Source organism: Callospermophilus lateralis, chromosome 7 (assembly GCF_048772815.1).
Source record: "Callospermophilus lateralis isolate mCalLat2 chromosome 7, mCalLat2.hap1, whole genome shotgun sequence".
Classification (NCBI taxonomy): domain Eukaryota; kingdom Metazoa; phylum Chordata; class Mammalia; order Rodentia; family Sciuridae; genus Callospermophilus; species Callospermophilus lateralis.
This window is the reverse complement of record NC_135311.1, coordinates 28,920,070-28,940,234: the sequence shown is the minus strand read 5'-3', so window position 1 is coordinate 28,940,234 and position 20,165 is coordinate 28,920,070. Positions and strand designations below refer to the sequence as shown.

The window sequence follows — 20,165 nt, the reverse complement described above, 5'->3', positions numbered from 1 at the left end:
GAATCTTTGGAAACTCAAAGGTAGTGGCTTAAGTTGGTTAAGGTAAATACAAGGGAAAATAGGAATTAGAAGACTGAAGGGGACATAAATGGACTGTTTGCTGTTTGCTTTTTGTTTTGTTTTGGTTTTTTTTTTTTTTTTTTTTTTGGACTGTTTGGTTTTTCAAAAGCTTTTTTTGTGGTACATGTAACCTAGAATTGATTGCAGTAGCAATTATGTAAATTGAGTACACACTAATATTTTTTTATGTATCTAAGGAACTACGGAAGAAAATTTGGACAGGTTGATCCAGAATGTAAAGATAGAAAATGAGAGTGACATGATTCGTAACTGGAGTTACCTTGGTGTTCCCATTGTTCCCCAAGTAAGAAATCTTACATTGTGTGTATATATATATATTCTTATATATATGTATGTGTGGAGTTTTTGAGTTAATCATGTTTGGTTTTTTTAAATGTGGGAATTCATATAGACAGTCTTCTTAATTTCATACTATAGATTTTGACTAAGCAATTAAAACTTAAAAATCCTGATTTCTTGTCATTTCCATATGAGAGTAATCTGGACAGATAACGATTTTCTAGTGAATTTGTATTCTATGGGTTCTGTTATAATTTGTTCTTTATTCTTTTCTCTTTAATGATTCATTTATAGCAATTGTCATTTTTGTTATACATTTGAATTGGAATATAGCACAAAAAATAATTATATTCTCTTTCTTTAAAAATCTAGGCTCAAAGTTAAGTTTGGAAGAACTTCTATTTAGAATCCCATTCTTGGGCTGGGGTTATAGCTCAGTGGTAGAGCACTTACATAACACATTTGAGGCACTGGGTTCAATCCTCAGTACTACATAAAAATAAATAAATAAAGTAAAGGTATTGTGTTCACTTACAACTACAAAAAAATTTTTTAAAGATTCCCATTCTTTCCAGAATCCCATTCTTTCCCATTATTTTGATACTTTTATTTAAAGAAATGTATTTCCTTATGCTCTCATAAATTTTAGCACTACAGCTCAAATTTTTTTTTACATTTTTTTATTAGTTGCTCATGACAATACAATGATCTTGACATATCATACATTTGATATCATAAATTTCTCATTTTTCCAAGTGTACAGGTTGCAGAATCACATTAGTTATATGGCCACGTATATACATACAGCAGTACTAGTCCTATTTTATTCTGCTGCCCTTCCTATCCCCCCTTCCCCTTGCCTCCCCTCCCATCACCTCTCTCTACCCAATCTAATGTGACACATTTCTCTCTTTTTTTTCCTTCCCCCTCACATCATCATACATGTATTTTGTATAACATTGAGGGTCTCCTTCCATCTTCTGTGCAATTGCCCTTCTCCCTCCCACCTCTCTTCCCTATTTAGTGGTAATCTTCTTCTCATGCTCTTCCTCCCTACACAGCTCAAATATTGTTCAGTGAAGTTATGTGACTATACCTACTTCATTTTTTTTTAAGGAAGTACTTCCACTCTTGATTTTTTTGTTCATTTGTGTTTCTGGGGATTGAATACAGAGTTCAGTCCTGTACCACTGAGCTATATCCCCAGCCCACTCTTAGTTTTAAGTCAAATGCAATATAGTATTTTCTGATAAATTAAATATCTTTGTTAGGAAACATAAGATTATTATATTACTGAATAAAATTACTGGGCTTTTAAAAATATTTTTTAGTGTTGATGGACATTTATTTTATTCATTTATTTATATGCGGTGCTGAGAATTGAACCTAGTGACTCACACATGTGAGTGACTACCACTGAGCCACAACACCAGCCCCAAATTACTGGTTTTTAATTTTTTTTTCCTCTATTGATATTAGTCTCAACAAGGCAAACCATTGAGAAAGGATCGGTCTGCAGAAGAAACTTTTCAACTTTCTCGATGGACACCTTTTATCAAAGATATTATGGAGGTAAATATCATTAAGTTTCTACTTACTTCTGAATGCCTTCTGTAGAGCACTCTTGAACTCTTTTTATTTTTAGCTGTCATTGGAGTATGTCTAATGGGGCAGGAATTTTCTGCAATGCTGGGTGGATTCACCAAAAAAGGCTACATCTGGGTCAAAGGAGGAGAGGATGCTCTTGAAGATTCTTAACTAAGAAAAACACACCGCTGTCTGTCTCAAAATAAATAAGTAAATAAAAAGAAGCACACATCTGCTTTATGAAAAGCAATACTATTGTTTTAAATAACTATAGGTAGTATAAGTGGAATTATGTGAATGAAAATTCAACAGAACAACATTCACATATATACCACTGTTAGAAACCATTAAATGCCAGTACTCTTAGTAGTATATTAGTGATTAAAATATAAACTTCATATAGTTGCTACTAGATCTAACATATGAATAATGCGTTTAGAACTGTTTTTTCCTAGAAAATAGTATTCAATCATAGGAAATTGTAAAATGAACTAATTTAAAAATTACCTTATGAGGGGGCTGGGATTGTGGCTCAGGGGTAGCGTGCTCCCCTAGCATGGGTGGGACCTGGGTTCAGTCCTCAGCACCACATAAAAATAAAAACATTGTGTTGTGTTCATTAAAAAAAAAATGCTCTGTGCAAAGCAGAGAATTACGAAGTGAACACAGTAGGTATTTTTTTAAAAATTGCCTTATGAGCTCAATAAAATAGTAATTTATTCCAGCTTTCCTTTGACTTAAACTTCAATTTATACTTTCCTCTGAGTGCTAATTTGGTACATATTACTATGATTTTTTTTGTTTTGCTAGATTAATTCATATATGTGTAAACATACATGAAAAATCTAAAGAACTTAGTTTTCTGCAATGTAACTTTTTTTCCCCTTCAGCAGTTACAGAAAACTAAGTGATTTATCTTAAGCTAGTATTTTAAAAATAAACATTTAAAAATCACTTTAACAGTAATTTGCTTATTAAATCAGTGACAATCTTGGGCTTGTAGGATTTCTCCTGAAACACAATTTCTTCCTCTCTTATGATCTTATTGAAATAGTCTTGACTACTTTGTGCTCACTTCTTGTGCCTGCTTGTCTGTACCATTTGTATTGTCTGTAATACAGTGATGTCCAAAAAAATTACTATTATTTTTTGTACCAGAGGATGAACCCAGGAGTGCTTAACCACTGAGCTACATCCTTAGCCCTTTTTAATTTTTATTTTGAGACAGAGTCTTGGTAAATTGCTGAAAGCCTGCTAAGTTGTTGAGCCTGCCTTGAACTTGGAATCCTCCTTCCTTAGCCTCCCGAGTCACTGGGATTATAGGCATGCACCACTATACCCAGCTCCAAAATTTTGATCATATAGACCTAATTATAAAAAATGTGAACATGAATCTTTTTATAAGTGATAGATTAACATACTAATAAAGCATATATAATCTCTGTATAAAATATATCCATTATACTTAAGTATTTCATAAAATGTACCACTGAACAAAGGGAAAATTCTAGCAAATAAAGTGAAAAGAAAAACTTTCTTCATGTCATTGGATTGTTTTGAGTATCTCTAAGCCGGGTGTGTGCAACCTACTTTAGAGTCATTGCTGTTAATGACAAAGTCTTGAAGGTATGTCAGAACTGGGATAGTATTTAGAACCCCTAGCCTCTGTAGTTTGAAAAGGTCCTCGTGCCAATGCAGGGACCTTCCTAATGAAGAAAGATAGGTCTGCAATAAATAGTAGTTGAATAAGTAAGTAAATGATAGTGTTAGTTTTTGAAGCAACTGAGTTTCAGAAAGGACCAATCTTGGGGATGGGGTAGTGGCTCAGCGGTAGTGTGCTTGCTTAGCATGTGTGAGGCATTGGGTTCGATTCTCAGCACCGCATACAAGTAAATAAAAATAAAGGTTCATCAACAACTAAAAAATATTAAAAAAAAAAAAGAAAGGACTAATCTTGTTATCTGTTTATATTCTTAATGTTTTGTTATCTGTTTATGTTCTTAATGTTTATTTATTATAAATACAAATTTTGTCCTTCACTCAAAACAAACAAATCTTCAACTTAAAATATCTTTTTAATGGTGTTAACTCTTTTCTTCTCTAGGATGCCATTGATAATAGATTAGATTCAAAGGAGTGGCCATATTGTTCTCAGTGTCCAGCAGTTTGGAACGGCTCTGGAGCTGTAAGGTAAAACTTATAAATGAAAGTCAGTGAAATTTTCAGTGTGATGCTACAGACTAATAATTGAAAGTAGTACATAGGTACTATCGTATTTGGCAACTCTCTTTGAAGCATATAGTCACATCAGAGGTAGTTTTTCTTTAGCTATAACCTATTTTAAATGAGTTCAGGTAAGCAATATGAAAACATAGTTTATTTTAAAAAATATTTTTATAAATATTTCATTTATTTAATAAATAAAAAGTCCCCCACCTTTCTTTTCAAATGGCAGAGACCTGTTTGACAATTTTTATGATGAAATATTTGAAACATTCAGAAAGATATAGAAAATATTATAATGTATTCCCTTATACTCAAGTACCCAGCTTAACAAATAAATCATTATAAATATAATTCATACTTCCTATATATTACTCTCTACTTTTATTATTTTTTCTTTCTTCCCTATCCTTAATTTTGTGTTTTTAATCTGTCTTTATGCTTTTCCTATCTATATTTGTATCCTAAACAATATTTTGAGTTGTGTTTTACAAGAATTTTTTTTTTTTAATCTTTGGCTTTCAGCAGTTTAACTATTTTGTGTCTAGGTGCAGTTCTTTGTGTTTATTCTACCTGCAGTTTGTTGAGTTTCTTGGATTTGCAAGTTAATTTTTTTTTAGGTTTTTTAAAATATTTTTATTAGTGCATTACAGTTATACATAACATATTTTTGATTGTGTCTTTATGATGATAAATTCAGGAAGTTTTCAGGCATGATTTCTTCGACTTTCAAAACTCTTTTTATGCAAAACATTGGAGGACTTGACACTGCCCCTAGGATCACAGAAACTCTGTTTTCTTTTTCTTTCTTTGTTTTTTCTTTTCTTTTTTTTTTTTTTTTTTTTGTTGTTGTTGTTGTTGTTGCTATTCTTGTGATATGTAATACCTACTTGTCTATATTTAGGTTCACGGATTTTTCTGATATGTCAAATCTGCTTTTGAGACCATCTGCTGATTTTTTTCATTGCACTTAACATGCTTTTCACATTTGGTTCTTTTTTATTTTCATCTCTTTTTTTTTTTTTCCCCCCCCTTCTTATTTGGAATGCTGGGGATCAAACCCAGGGCCTCTCTAATGCTAGGCAAGTACTCTACCACTGAGCTTCACTTCAAATCCTAGTTCCATTTCTGTTGAAAAACCCTATTGGTTAGTGATTTTTTTTTTCTTTTTTTTTTTTTTTTTGCGTTTTTGTAATAACTGTTTTGAAGTCTTTGCTAGATCCAACATATGGGTCTACTTATAGTCAGTTTCTGTTGACTTTTTTCCCCAAAACATGAATCACACTTCCCTGTTTTTTTGCATAACTACTAATTTTTGGTTGAAAATTGGACCTTATAGATAATATATTGAAGCAACTCTGAGTTGCTTTTTGTTATAATTTGTGTAGACTTAAACTATGGACTCTTTCTCTTTTGTTTATATAGCCACTGATATCATTGCTGCATTTTTTAACCCTTTAGCTTGGCTCTTAATGGTTGGTTCTGTGTGATTTAGAGGTCAGCAATTTATCTGTGCAGAAGTTGTGCTTAAGCACTTTAAGCATGTACAGTCTCCATCCTCTGCTAATCAAGCTAAGGGTGCATTAAGGAATACATTCCATATAACCAGTTCTTCAATCCCCACTTTTTTTTTTCATCTCATTTTTTTCCCTAAGTGTTCTCAGGATTCTCTTGCGTGCAGAGTTTTAGCAGTCAGTTAATGATGTCTAGAGAGCTTTATCCTTGCCTTCCTTAGATTTCTCATTTTCAAGATTTTCAAGGTTTACATATTAAATTTCTGACTGATTTGCTGCCAAGTTCAAATTGAGACTACAGTATTAGGCTACCAAAGCTGTAGGTCTTCTTGCTCTGAAACAGTTCTGCCAGTTTAAATTATCAAAGCTACAGGGTTTTGTGTACTTTGTTTTTGTTTTTTTGTTTGTTTTTTATTGTTGTTTTTGTTTGTTTTTTTCAGTTGTAGATGGACATGATACCTTTTTTATTTATTTATTTTTATGTGGTGCTGAGAGTCCTAACCCAGTGCCTCACGTGTGCTAGGTAAGCGCTGTACAACCCCAGTCCAGGATTTTGTACTCCTGCTACTACCACCTCACATTACTGGTTTTCACAGGCAGTTTTAAATCAGTAAAGCTGTAGTTTTTCTCATCTGAGAAGGCAGAGCAATAGAAGTAGGTTGCAGTCCTGGGCTAGAAGACCATTCATAATGACTACCACCTTCTTTACCTGGTAATTTAGGAGATATTCAAGAATAAATGCTTCTCAGTTTGTTGTCTGCCTGTCAACAATTTCCAGTTGACCTGAAATGTTTGGGTTCCCCACACACATACACAATGTCATCCAGGTTTATATACTTGTTTTCTCACAGGGAGATCTCCTGCCCACTTTATTTCACCATGACTGCAACTCCTTTCTACATTTTGTTCTTTTTATTTGGGTTTTTTGTTTTGTTTTGTTTTGTAGTACTGGGATTGAACCAGGGGGTGCTCTACCACTGTGTTACATACCCAGTTCTTTTTATTTTTTGAGACAAGAGTCTTGCTAAATTGCCCAGGCTGTCCTTGAATTTACATCCTCCTTCCTCAGCCTCCTGAGTTGCTGGGATTACAAGTGTGCACCACTGCTCCCAGCTTTTTTTTTTTTTTTTTTTTTTTTAAGTGGGGGAGGATAAAAGAACCTTAAAACAATTTAAAAGAACCTTAAAACAATTTAATGCAAACCACATACCCTTAAATGTTATATACATTTTTTTTTTCCTCCAGTACTAAGAATTGAACCCAGGAGTTCTTCACCACTCATCACCAGCTGTTTTTATTTTTTAAGACAGAGACAAGCTGTCCTTAAATTAGTTCTCTTGCCTTAGCCTTATAAGTAGCTGGGATTGTAGGTGCCTAGCTCATATACTTTGTTTAAGTTTACCTTATATCTTTTTTACCCCTCATATAAGTGCACAGCATTATTTTTTATTCAGTTGTGTTTGAATGTTAACCAGTTACATTGCTCAGTGCTTTCTTGCATCCTCAGTTGTCTTCTTTCCAAACTATTTCCTGTTAGTTCTTTCAGTGGAGGTCTGTTAGTGGTAGAGTATTCATGGTTTTATTTGTCTGGAAATATTTTCATTTGGCCTTGTTCTTACATAGCAGCCTTAGATGGCTATGAATATTTAGGTGCACAGTTCTGTTTACCCAACACTTGTAGATAATATTTTGCTGTTTTAGGTCTTGAGATAGTTGTGAAGGAGGGTGTGTTCTCTCAGCCTTATTACACTATTGTGGGTAATTTGCCTTTTCCTGATTGTTTTTTGTCTTTGGTATCCTATACATGCCTTATACTAAGTCTATCTAAAGATTTATTTTTCTTTCCTTATATTTGTTTTCCTGAATTTGAGGATTCACATCTTTCATAAATGCTTTCAATATTGCCATTTCTTTAGTCTTGGTTTTGTTTGAACTCCTCATTCTATCTAAATATCTCTTAATTTATTTCTGTGTTTCATTCTGGAAATTGTTCTTTGAATTTAGTTTTCTTTCAAATTTAGTTTTGAGGTCTTTAGTTATCTCTTAAATTTGTGCCTAATCTATTTAAACTATCTCTACAGTTTTATTTTTTTGTTTTAGAAGTTCTTATTAATTTTTCAAATATACTTGTCACATAATTATTGTGAGCAGTATTATCTTCTTTTCTTTTGCTTTCTTAACTATTCCTCTCCCTTGAAAAATTTCTTAAGTCAGCCTTATTGTGTGTTGAGAGCTAAGAGTGTGTCTTGTTCCAATTTTCATTTTTCAAATCCAACTACCGATTTTTTTCCCTTAATTTACCACCATCATTCTTGCCAAAGGCTAGGCAAAAAACATTTTATTAAAAGTTTACTGTGGGATCCCATATTCCAGGGCCTTAGAGGTCATCTGGAACAGTGATCCCCAAAGTGGTCTATTGGTTATTTTTATATATACATATATATTTTTTTTAATATTATTTTTTAGTTTTAGGTGGAAACAATATATTTATTTTATTTTTTTATGTGGTGTTGAGGATTGAACCCAGCGCCCCATGCACGCTAGGCTACTTCCAAAAGGAGAAATTAAGCTTTTTGTTAATATACACTAGTACACACATATAATTTACAAATTAATGTTTATTTATAAATGTATGTAAATATTTATTTTTGAAATATGTACCTTTCAAATAAAAGCTCAGATTTTTTTCTTTTCCATATTTTTTATTGGTGCATTGTAATTGTACATGATAATGGAATTTTTTGGTTACATATTCGTACATGCACACAATATAACAGTATAATTAGAAGCTCGTTTTTTCATTTTAATATACATGACAGGATAGTATATTTTGACATATTATACATGCATAGAATATAACTTAGTCTAATTAGGAGCCCATTCTTGTAGTTTTACATGACGTGGAGTTTCACTGGTCATGTATTCATATATGAACACAGGAAAGTTATGTCAGATTCATTCTACTCTCTTTTCTAGTCCCATCCCCACTTTCTTCCCTTCATTCCCCTTTGTCTAATCTACTGAACATCTATTCTTCCCTCCTTCCCGCTTGTTGTGTATAAGAATCTGCATATCAGAGAGAACTTTGGCCTTTGATTTTTTGGGATTGCACTCAAGGGCAGGCAACCACTGAGCCACATCCCCAGCCCTATTTTGTGTTTTTTTTAGAGACAGGGTCTCACAGAGTTGCTTAGGGCCTCACTAAGTTGCTAAGGCTGACTTTGAACTTGCTTTCCTCCTGCCTCAGCCTCCTGAGCCACCATGCCCGGTGGGACTGCTTATTTCACTTAGCACAGTAGTTTCCATTAAGTGGCAAAGAGTCATAAAGTCATTCTTCTTTATGGCTGAGTGATACTACATCATGTATATACCACATTTTCTTTATCCTTTCGTCTGTTGAAGAGCATGTAGGTTGGTTTCATAGCTTAGCTATTGTGAATTGAGCTGCTATAAATATTGATGTGATTGTGTCACTGTAGTATGCTGATTTAAGTCCTTTGGGTATATACTTAGGAGTGGGATAATTGGGTCAAATGTTTATTCCAAGCTTTCCAGAGTGGTTGCACCAACTTGGAGTTCTACCAGCAATGTATAAGTGTACCTTTTTCCCCACATTCTTGTATTCTTGATATTACTTGTATTCTTGATTATTGCCATTCTAACTGGGGTGAAATGGAATCTCAGTATAGTTTTAATTTACATTTCTCTAATTATTAGAGATGTTGAACATATTGTTGACCATTCATATTTCTTCTTCAGTGAAGTACATGTTCCAGTTCCTTTGCCCATTTATTGATTAGCTTATTTGGTTTTTTGTTAAATTTTTTGTAGAAGCTCAAAATTTTTACCAGTAGAAGATGTAAACAAAAAAATTAGTTCTTATACTCTAGAGCAGTCCTATCCACTAGAACTTTCTGCAGTGTTGGAAATGTTCTCTGTCTTCACTGTCTAGCATAATAGTCACTAGCCATAGTGGATTTGGGTTACTTGATATGAGTGAGTGAGGAACTGAATTTTTTATGCTATTTAATTTTTCATTAATCTCTTTGTGGTTAGTAGCTACTATACTGAACAGTGCAGATCTAGAACAATCTGGGAAAAGAAATGACCAAAATAAGAGTTATTATTTATTCACTGCTTACTCAGTACCTGATTATATACTTCCTGTGTCCTATACAATACTTCATTTAGTTCTTAAGCAAATTTCAGGGCTTAAAGAGAGGCTTAGAAATTTGCTGAATATAACAGCTAGTCAAAAATAAACAAAATAAGGATAGAAACCTGTGCCTAACTTTACAACCCAGCCTCCTACCATCATATTTGCTTAATTCCAGGAATATATCAGCTCCAAATAGGTATGTGCCCCACTTCCCTTTTATATCTTCAAAACCTTACTGTTTCAATGCCAGTTACCAATTTTTCTTTTTAATTTCAGTAAGCTGCAGACTTTTCAGGTACATTATTTCTTCGTATCAAATAAATAAGGGATCAGGATGTTAGTCCTACTTTAAGGTTAAAATGCTAAGCTAGACAGGGCTATCCTAGCTAACTCTGGGTGCTCTAGTCATACTGTAGTTAGGTCATTTCCTTAAAATTAATATATTTGGGTCAGGCAAGATATATGCCTATAATCCCAGCAACCCAGGAGGCCAAAGCAGGAGAATCTTAAGTTTGAAACCATCCCAGGCAACTTAGTGAGACCCTGTCCCCAAAATTAAAAAGGCTGGATAGGTGGCTCAGTGTTAGAGTGCTCCTGGGATCAATCTCCAGTACTGCAAAAATAAGTAAAATAAATATTTTAAAAATCAATATAATTGGTATCACAGTTGAATTTGATTAAATTGGGCTTTTTGAAAGTCTTTAAAGTATAGGTTTGGAATTGTTTTTAACATATTCACTTTTTCCTTTACTTTTAAGTGCTCGCCAGAAACCTAGAACCAATTATTTAGAACTGGACCGAAAAAATGGATCAAAGCTGATTATTTTTGTAATTGGAGGAATTACATATTCTGAAATGCGTTGTGCTTATGAAGTTTCTCAGGCACATAAATCCTGTGAAGTTATTATTGGTAAGATTTTTGTTTTCCTTTTTTGTATTTTAAAATAAATACTATATACAAAAATGAATATGCAAAATTGTGTCAGTTTTCATCAATTAAGACTAAATTGATGGGCTGGGGATGTGGCTCAAGCGGTAGTGTGCTCGCCTGACATGCACGGGGCGCTGGGTTCGATCCTCAACACCACATAAAAATAAAATAAAGATGCTGTGTCCACCAAAAACTAAAAAATAAATATTAAAAAATTCTCTCTCTGTCTCTCTCTCTCTCTCTCTCTCTCTCTCTCTCTCTCTCTCTCTCTAAGAAAAGACCAAATTGATGAATACAAAAATAAATTTTCAACCATAAAATGTGTTTTATATGATTTGATATTTTTGATTATTTTATTTTGTTTATAGGCTTGGGAATTGAACTCAGAGACATCTCATGCATGCTGGGCAAGCACTCCAATGAGCAACATCCCCACTTCTTTTACTTTGAGACCGTGTCTTGCTAAGTAGCCCAGGTTGGACTTCAATTGGTGATCCTCCTGCCTCAGCCCCTGAAGTAGCTGAGGAATTACATATTCTGAAATGCATTGTACTTATGAAGTAGCTGGTCTTACTGGCTTGCACCACTGTGCCCAGCTTGATAATTTTATTTTTAAATATTCTGATTTGGGGGAAATAACCTTGTTCCTTTAAAATATTATACCCTATGATTCTGTTTGCTCTGATCATTAAGTAATTCTGAACACATAAATACATGTTTACTTCAGAAATATTAACAAATTTTTGTGGACATGAATGTGACATTTTGTGGACATTAATGCCACATAGGTAAGGCCTATGAGGAATTCAGTTTTAAGAATTTCAGTTAAGCTGGGTGTGATGGTGCATGCCTATAATCCCATCAACTCAACTAAAAGTTGCTAAGACAGGAGGATCTCAAGTTCAAAGCGAGCCTCAAACTTTGTGAGGCCCTAAGCAACTTAGCAAAACCCTGTCTCAAAATAAAATGTAAAAAGGGCTGGAGATGTGGTTCAGTGGTTAAGTGTCCTTGGGTTTAATCCCTGATACCAAAAAAAAAGAACTTCAGTCAAAGCCACTGATGGGTAAACTCTCCTGACCTGTGGAAGTTCAGAATTTATATGTCAGTATTGCTTAGACGTTCAGTTACTAAATGACCACTATTGGGGTTCTGTTATGAGGATAGAGAAAATTCTCAGTTTTGCTTTTTAATATGTGGTACAGGGGCTAGGGTTGTGGCTCAGTGGTAGAGTACCCGCCTTGCACATGTGGGGGCCCTGGGTTCGATCCTCAGCACCACATAAAAATAAATAAAACAAAATGCATGTATTGTGCCCAACTATAACTAAAAAATAGATATTTAAAAAAATGTGATATAAAGTAGAACACTAGGAATTGGCTGTGTTTCTGATGGATTACTGAGCATGTTCAGAGACAAGGAACAATTGAATTAGTGCAATATAGGCATATTTCAGGAAGATGTCTATAGAAATGTTGTTAATTTGCCCCAAAGCTATTGCACTTTGCATATTTGAAGGATAAGACAAAATATTAAGCCAAGGAAAATCAATTTAATTGCTGGCCTCTGAAAATTTTATCTTTTCTCTTTTCTTCGGTCAGGTTCTACACATATTTTAACACCCAAAAAGCTGTTGGATGACATAAAGATACTGAATAAACCCAAGGATAAAGTCTCCTTTACTAAAGAAGAGTAGCTTCAGGGGAAGTGGTTTAGAGGTTTTTTAATTAATATGTTCAATTAAAAATAGAAAAAGAAAATGTTACTATCATGTAATTTAAACAATGTAAATATTTTATGGAACAATGACTTTCAAATACATTTCTCAAAGGACTGTTTATGATTATGTATTGTTGGATTTGCTACCTTTAATAATTTAAATATTGTTGCTGCTTTATAGGTGATAAGATATTAAAATGCTTTCTAAACTTGTTTTAACCTCTGGAACAGAATTTCTTAAAGTTATGGGTAATTTTTCACAGCCCCTTGTGTATATATATTAATCATGTATTAAATACTTATCTATCTTATGCTGAAGTATAATTTTTTTGGGGAAAATGATTTTTAAATGAAGATATAAAAGTAAAAACTGTAAATGTGTACGTATGATAGAATTATTTCCTATTAGTGCAGTTTTTCTTTCAACTTAAATTCACAGTTTTATTTGTAAAATAATTGAGTCAATGAGTGATTTCATAGTATACTGTCTTGCTAGATACTTCTAAAAAACACAATTTTATGTAATTTTGAAATGATGTATAAACTAGAAAACCAAAAATAATCATGAATATTCTAAGAGAAAATAAAATATATAGTTACAAAAATTATGGGTTTTTTTTCCTGAGAAAGAAGGAGAAAGTTGGAAAGTTTAAAAATTCTAAATTAGAATTACAAAGAAGAAAAAGAAGGTACCATAAAATCCAAACAAGATAACTCCTAATGACTTTTTAAAAAATGATGTGATAACTGCATAAGGTTACATCACATAAGAATATGTTTGCAAATGTGTTTGTGTTATTCAAAGGTAACATCTTCATTTTAAATCTCTCCTTTTACATGACCTAAGAGTGTTCTGTCATTTGATGGACCATAATTTTATGTAGTACTTATGTTCATAGTTTTGCTCTTAGAAATAAAGCTTTTAAACGAAGCATTACTCTGTGTTTGTGTGTATGTGTGTTGCTAAGTTTTGAACCCAGGACCTCACACATGCTAAGCAAGTGTTTTATCACTGTGCTGCACCCATAGCCCTATTTTTTTCATTTTTATGCAGATAGATCCATTTGTTTTCCTTTTTGGCTTCAGAATTTCATATTCTTATTCTAAGATAATAAATTCACCCATGGTTTCTTCTAGAACATTTTGATAGATTCATTTCAGTTTTTTTATAAATAATTTTCATCTATGTGAAATTTATTTTAATATAAGAATATATGTTAGGTATTGTCTCTTGGCACTTGGTATTAGGTCCCATACCTCCCACCAATGTGAAGCTTTGCAGACTTTGTAGGTTCTGAAAAGTTTAGATTCTATCAATAATATACATTTGGTCAAGATTTGGAAGATAGAAAGGAGGCAGAGGCCATCTTCTTCTGTGGCTGTGCAAGTGTAGACAGTTGTTTGTAGCAACCAGATTCCAGGTTAGTGTCTTGTCACCTGCTTCCTGGGTAAGAGGTAATGCTGTTGGTAGTGGCAGCAGCATTAGCTTTCTGAGTCACAGATGGTAGTATGACCTTGAGTCTCCAGTTTCTGCTCCTGTAACTTTTTTAGCAATTTAGTAAAAACCCAATTCTATTAAATTCCTTTCTACTTGAAGTATCTAGAGGGGTTTATTTCCTGCACAGAACCCTCACTCATGCAGAATTTAACACAGATCCAACTTTATTTCTTTCTGGGCAGATGTTGTACCACATTTTATTGGGTAATCTCTCTTTTCTCAACTAATCTGAAATACCATGTTTATCATAGAATAAATCTATTTCTGGATTTGTCTAAATTGACTTGTAGTTTGTGTTTCTTTTTCCCTATTTCAACATATGGTATGTTTTTTGTTGTTTGGTTTTGCTTTACTTTTTTTGTGTTGTTGGAGATTGAACCCCAAACCCAAGGCTTTGCACGTGCTAGGCAAGTGGTCAACCATTGAGCTAAATCTCCAGCCTTCATGATATGTTTTAATACGTAGTGGTAGTAATCCTTAATATTTAAAAAAAAAATTCTATTCTTCTAGATGAATGTTAAATATCATTTTGTTGAGTTCCCCAAAATGTTATTTTGATATTTTCATTAAATTCATAGATTAACTTAGGAAAAATTGAAATCTTTGTTATATTTTAACTTTGATACAAATAATGTGGATGTTAGGACTGAGAATGTAGCTCAGAGCAAGGCATGCCTAGCATGTGCAAGGCCTGGGTTTAATCCCCAGCACTGCAAAAAAAAAAAAAAAAATGTAGAATGTCTCTAAATCTTTTTTTTTCTTCCATTTTTTAACATTCGTGCATTACAGTTGTACATAAAGGTGGGATTCATTGTTATATATTCATATATAGGCACAATATTTTTGTCTAAATCTTTAAAAAATCAAAATTTTTCTTTATATAGGTACTGTATATAGTCTTATCTTTTTTGGTTCCATTGTGGATTGGATCTTCTATTTTTTTAAAATAGGTTTTTAATATATAAAATTTTTTATTTATTTTTAAAGTTTTTAAATTTTTTTTTGATATATTATTTTCCTAACTTGCTGTTTAAGTACTGATAATAAAATAATATGTAAATGCTTACTTAGTGTTTTCTATATTCCAGACACTGTTGTTGTTGTTTTTAAGATTCTTATACAGTTCTAATATTTTTTCCTATTTCCTTTTTTTTTTTTTTTTGATACTGGGGCTTGCACTTATGGACATTCAACCACTGAGCCACATCCCCAGCCCTATTTTTTATTTCATTTAGAGAAAGGGTCTCACTGAATTGCTTACGGCCTATGCTTTTGCTGAAGCTGGCTTTGAACTGGATCATCCTGCCTCTGCCTCCTGAGCTGCTGGGATTACAGGCTAGGCACAGTAGGCAAGCACTCTACTACTGAGCTACAACTCCAGCCCATCATCTCCATTTTTAATTTGACAAAACTGAGGCACCAAGAGTGTTATGTAACTTGACAATAGATGTGAATATAGAGAGGAAAGTGTTGGCATTAATAAACAGCCCTTTTCTTTGAATATCTGTAATAAGAATAGTACTTTTCCAGTGAGAGAATTATTTCTGATGTTTTCATTTTACCTGAGAGTCTTGAATGCCTTGGTTACTCTCTGCCCAGAGTTGGAATCTGTGTGGAATATTTAGACTAACCTAATGTTCAGTGACAAATGGAATTGAAAATGTGATGCCAGCAAATACTGACCTGTTTATATATACTTAAGTGTAGAATTGGAGAGATACTTTAATGATCTCATAAGCTGTTAATATTTAAGTTGACTTTTTTCCCCAGAGTATTAGCAATGATGGGTTCTGATATCAAGTCCATGAAAAAGACTTTTGTTACTGCAACTAACTGAAATTATTTATTCACTATCTCTAACACTATAATTTTTTATTATTTATTTATTTATTTTTTTAACATGAGCTCTCTTTTATACTTACTTCCTGTTGAAATTCACTTGGTAGTTTTGCTTCCTGTTGAAATTCACTTGGTTTATAAAATACAGTGAATTCACATTGTTCATACATATTGGCAAAAAACAAATAAGAAAAATATTTTCAGTAATTCTGTTCTTTGATCCTGTGGCAGTAGATGCCAAGGACCTAAGAAGTAATTCACAAGGGCACAAAATTCTTGGATTTGAGCCCTAGAGGAGTTAATTCTAGCAGTTTATTGTATAACTGCAATGCCTCCATAATTCAGTTCTGCACTAGATATTTTGTAGCTTTTGTTGAGTCCTGTCAGGATATAATGATTTCTTCTAAAACTGAAGGAGCAAAAAATGCCTTCCTCTTACAACAAAATTACTACCAAAATAATTGGGATTTTAAACATAAATATATATTCATAAGTATATATTCATATTTAGTGTAAATTAGGTCTATTTTATATAATTCATTTACAAGATTACAATAGAAAGGAATAACAAAAAGGTGAGTTTTCTTTTGCATGGTTTAATTATTAACTAAAATAGATGGCCCTAACTTTTTCCTAGAAAAACTTTCTACAGATAATCTCACCCTGCTATCCCTCTTGGCAGCCCAACAGGCAGAACACTGCTTACTCCGTGGAGTAAGTGCACAGTGAAGACTGCCATCTGTTTATATACAGCACCACTGCCCTTAGGCAATCCTGAGCCCCTTGGCTCACAGCAATAGGGATACAGTTTTACTTAACAAGCTGGTTTTTCTGCTTTATTACTAGAACAGAATTAGAAGAAAGGTCTGTAAGAACTGACACACACATGCATGAGACAGGAGACAGCCAAGGTTACAGGATCAGTAAGTATAAAATTATCCTTATAAATCAAGGCCTGTAACTTTAACAGAACTCCTAAATGACATTGCCCTATTTCTTTATTTCTTGAATTAGCCACATTGCACTGACTGCTGGTAATGATTCACAGTCATCAAAAAGCTGTAAAATTACATTTAGAATATGGTTTAATAGGCATAGATGAGCCATGTTTTTAAATAAAAATGATTACACTTGCAAGTTTCCATAAAGGTCGGTTTAAAGAATTAGGAATATTCATCAATGGTAGTTATTTCTAACCATAGTTCCATGGGTTTGTTTCAGTGTAACCATGAACTTTTAAAAATTGTGTATATGCACATATTTCTATGGGAGGGCAGAACATAGGGGAAGGGGAACTCCAAATCTTTCATCAGATTCTCAGAGATGAACCCCAAAAAAGATAAAGGACTAGCTGGATGCAGTGGCAAACACCTGTAATCCCAGAGATCACAAATTCTAGGCCAATCTCAGCAATTTAGTGAGACCTTCAGCAAATTAGCAAGACCCTATTTCAAAAAAATAAAAAGAACTGGGATGTAGCTCAGTGCCCCTGGATTCAATTCCCAATACCACCCCCCCCCACAAAACATTAAGGACTAATGAATCATCTAAGAACACTTCAACCAAACCAAATTTGGAGATAGTGATACTTAGTATATAAAACACTATCAAGTTATAATTTAATTATTTTATGAAGCTAGAAGTCTGTTGGAGCTACACGAAATTCCAAGAAATTGAATTTATATACATTGCTGGTGGGACTGCAAATTGGTGCAGCCAATATGGAAAGCAATATGGAGATTCCTTAGAAAACTTGGACCAGAACCACAATTTGACCCAGCTATCCCACTCTTTGGTCTATACCCAAAGGACTTAAAAACAGTGTACTGTAATGACACACCCCCATCAATGTTTATAGCAGAACAATTCAAAATAGTCAAACTGTGGAACCAATCTATATGCCCTTCAAGAGATGAACAGATGAAGACACTGTGATTGATATATGTATGTATGTATGTATATGTATATATATATATATATAGAAATATTTTTCAGCAATAGAAGAATAAAATTATGGCATTTGCAGTAAATGGATGAAGTTAAGAATATCATGCTAAGCAAAGTAAGCCAATCCCAAAAAACCAAAGGTCGAACGTTTTCAGATAAGTGGATGCTAATCCATAATGGGTGGCAGGGCATGGGATGAGTGGAGGAACTTTGGATCAGCCAAAGTTCCCCATAAAACTGGGGGGAGGGGACATGGGGATAGTAAAGATAGTGGAATGAGATGAACATCATTATGCTAGGTACATGTATGATTGCACAAATGGTGTGACCCTACTTTGGGTTTAACCAGAGAAATGAAAAATTGTGCTCCTTTTGTGTACAATGAATTGAAGAATATTCTGCTGTCATGTATAACTGGTTAGAATAGATAGATAGATAGATAGATAGATAGATAGATAGATAGATAGATAGATAGATAGATAGTTGTACATTCTGCTGTCATGTTTAACTGGTTAGGATAAATAGATGATAGATAGATAGATAGATAGATAGATAGATAGATAGATAGATAGATAGATAGATAGATAGATAATTGAGTTTAATGATCCACTTGGCCCTCCACCTACCTTTTATGTGGCACTAGGGATTGAACCTAGGGCCTCACACATGTTAGGCAAACACTGAGCTACCTCCCCTGTCCAATTTTTGTTTTGAGACAAGTTCTCAAGAGTTTCCCAAGGCAGGCCTGGAATTTGAGATCCTCCTGCGTGAGCCTCTGGAGTAGGTGGGAATACAGGCGTACTCCACTGCACCTGGCTAGAAGGGACTGCTTTATGGTACCAGCTCATGTTGACTGGGCCCCTTCTGACTAGTTAACTGTGAATATTCTGGGGTATTTGTTTTTAAACTGAAAAAAGAGGGGTTTTTTATGGAGGGGGGTGGGTATGTGCTGGGGATTGAACCTGGGGACACTTTACCACTAAGCCACATTCCCAGTCTTTTTTTATTTTTTATTTTGAGACAGGGTCTCACTAAATTGCTGAGGCTGGACTTGAACTTCCAATCCTGCTGCCTCAGCCTTCAAGTCGCTGGGATTATAAGCATGTACCACTAAACTTCGCATTTCGAAGTTTAGTCTGACTACATGGCATCTAGCAGGAGTGACTCCATTCTAGTTTGGTTTGGTCTACTACAGGAGCTTGACACAAAAGGGAGCTATCACAAATTTTATGTAGTAGAATATATACAGCTTAAGCTCCCTTTTCTCTTTTACAATACTGCCTTAAGTCTTTGCTGTCTTCTTATATTACCACAGCCAAAATTAAATTTAGCCACAAAGTCAGTTACTTTCCAGTTGGCCTTTTCATTATCTCTTCCATTGTATCCTAAACCAAGATCCAAGCCTCAAAGTTAAAAATAACCCATTGTCCAGCCTGCTAGACAAACAACAACTGCCTTGGTTGGCACAAAACTTTAAAGTGGGAGTGCATTTAACTCCTTCCTCACTGCTAAACCAAATTCTAGGGGCTGGGAACCTTTTGTTCAATGTTAAGAGTGCATGAAAATTTTCCTATGTTCATAAATGAATACATGGCCAGTGTAACTCCACACCATTACAACCACAAGAATGGGAAATTATACTCCTATATATATAATATGTCAAAATACATTCTATTGTCATGTATAACTAAAAAGAACAAATTAAAAAATATAGAAAAAATTTTTAAAAAGAGTATGTAGAGTTAGGAGACCTCAGGAATAATCTGCTGCTTTGTCATTAGGAGGTAATAAATCAACAGCTTGCTGTTGTTGGGTGCTGTGGTGCATACCTGCAATCCCAGCAGCTTGGGGGAGGCTGAGGCAGGAGGATTTCGAGTTCAAAGCCAGCCTCAGCTACTTAGCAAGGCTCTAAGCAGCTTACTAAGACCCTGTCTCTAAATTAAAAAAAAAAAGAAAGAAAGAAAGAAAAGCTGAGGGATGTAGCTCAGTGGTTGAGTGCCCCTGGGTCCAATCCCCAGTACCAAAAAAAAAAAAAAAAAAGCTTGCCATAGCATTCTGTGGGGAATGTTATCAAATGTACTTAATTCCTGGTATGCAGTTTTGATTATCTTTTTCTAAAATTTCATTAATCTACGACTTTTTTGATTATTGACTTCAAAAAATTCTTAAACAGTAACTTTAATTCATAATATACGCATATTGTAAGAATATCATACAGCATAGTAAATAAAGAAAAAGTAAAAATTCCTCTTCTCCCAAAACTCCCAGTTTTATTTCCTAGAGGTCACTTAAGAATTGTATGCATCTTTCCAGCAAATAGGTATATCCTGTAACAAAACATGCACAAATGTGGTCACACTAGTTATACTGTTAGGTATCTTTTCTTCATTA

At 33.8% G+C, this 20,165-nt stretch overlaps 1 protein-coding gene across 2 annotated transcripts in view; it reads left to right on the top strand.

Annotated features, from left to right (window-relative positions):
- The window catches only part of Stxbp3 (syntaxin binding protein 3), a 69,284-nt gene extending 55,863 nt beyond the window's left edge, over positions 1–13,421 (top strand). The window contains exons 15-19 of one of the 2 annotated variants that reach the window (XM_076863155.1): positions 258–364; positions 1,840–1,932; positions 4,052–4,137; positions 10,602–10,753; positions 12,373–13,421. In XM_076863155.1, coding sequence (XP_076719270.1) covers positions 258–364; positions 1,840–1,932; positions 4,052–4,137; positions 10,602–10,753; positions 12,373–12,467 — 533 coding nt within the window. In that variant the 3' untranslated portion in view covers positions 12,468–13,421. Of the gene's footprint in view, positions 1–257; positions 365–1,839; positions 1,933–4,051; positions 4,138–10,601; positions 10,754–11,142; positions 11,566–12,372 lie in introns of those variants that run through there. The other variant, XM_077109890.1, reaches the window with a different exon arrangement.
- The last annotated feature ends 6,744 nt before the right edge of the window (positions 13,422–20,165 follow it).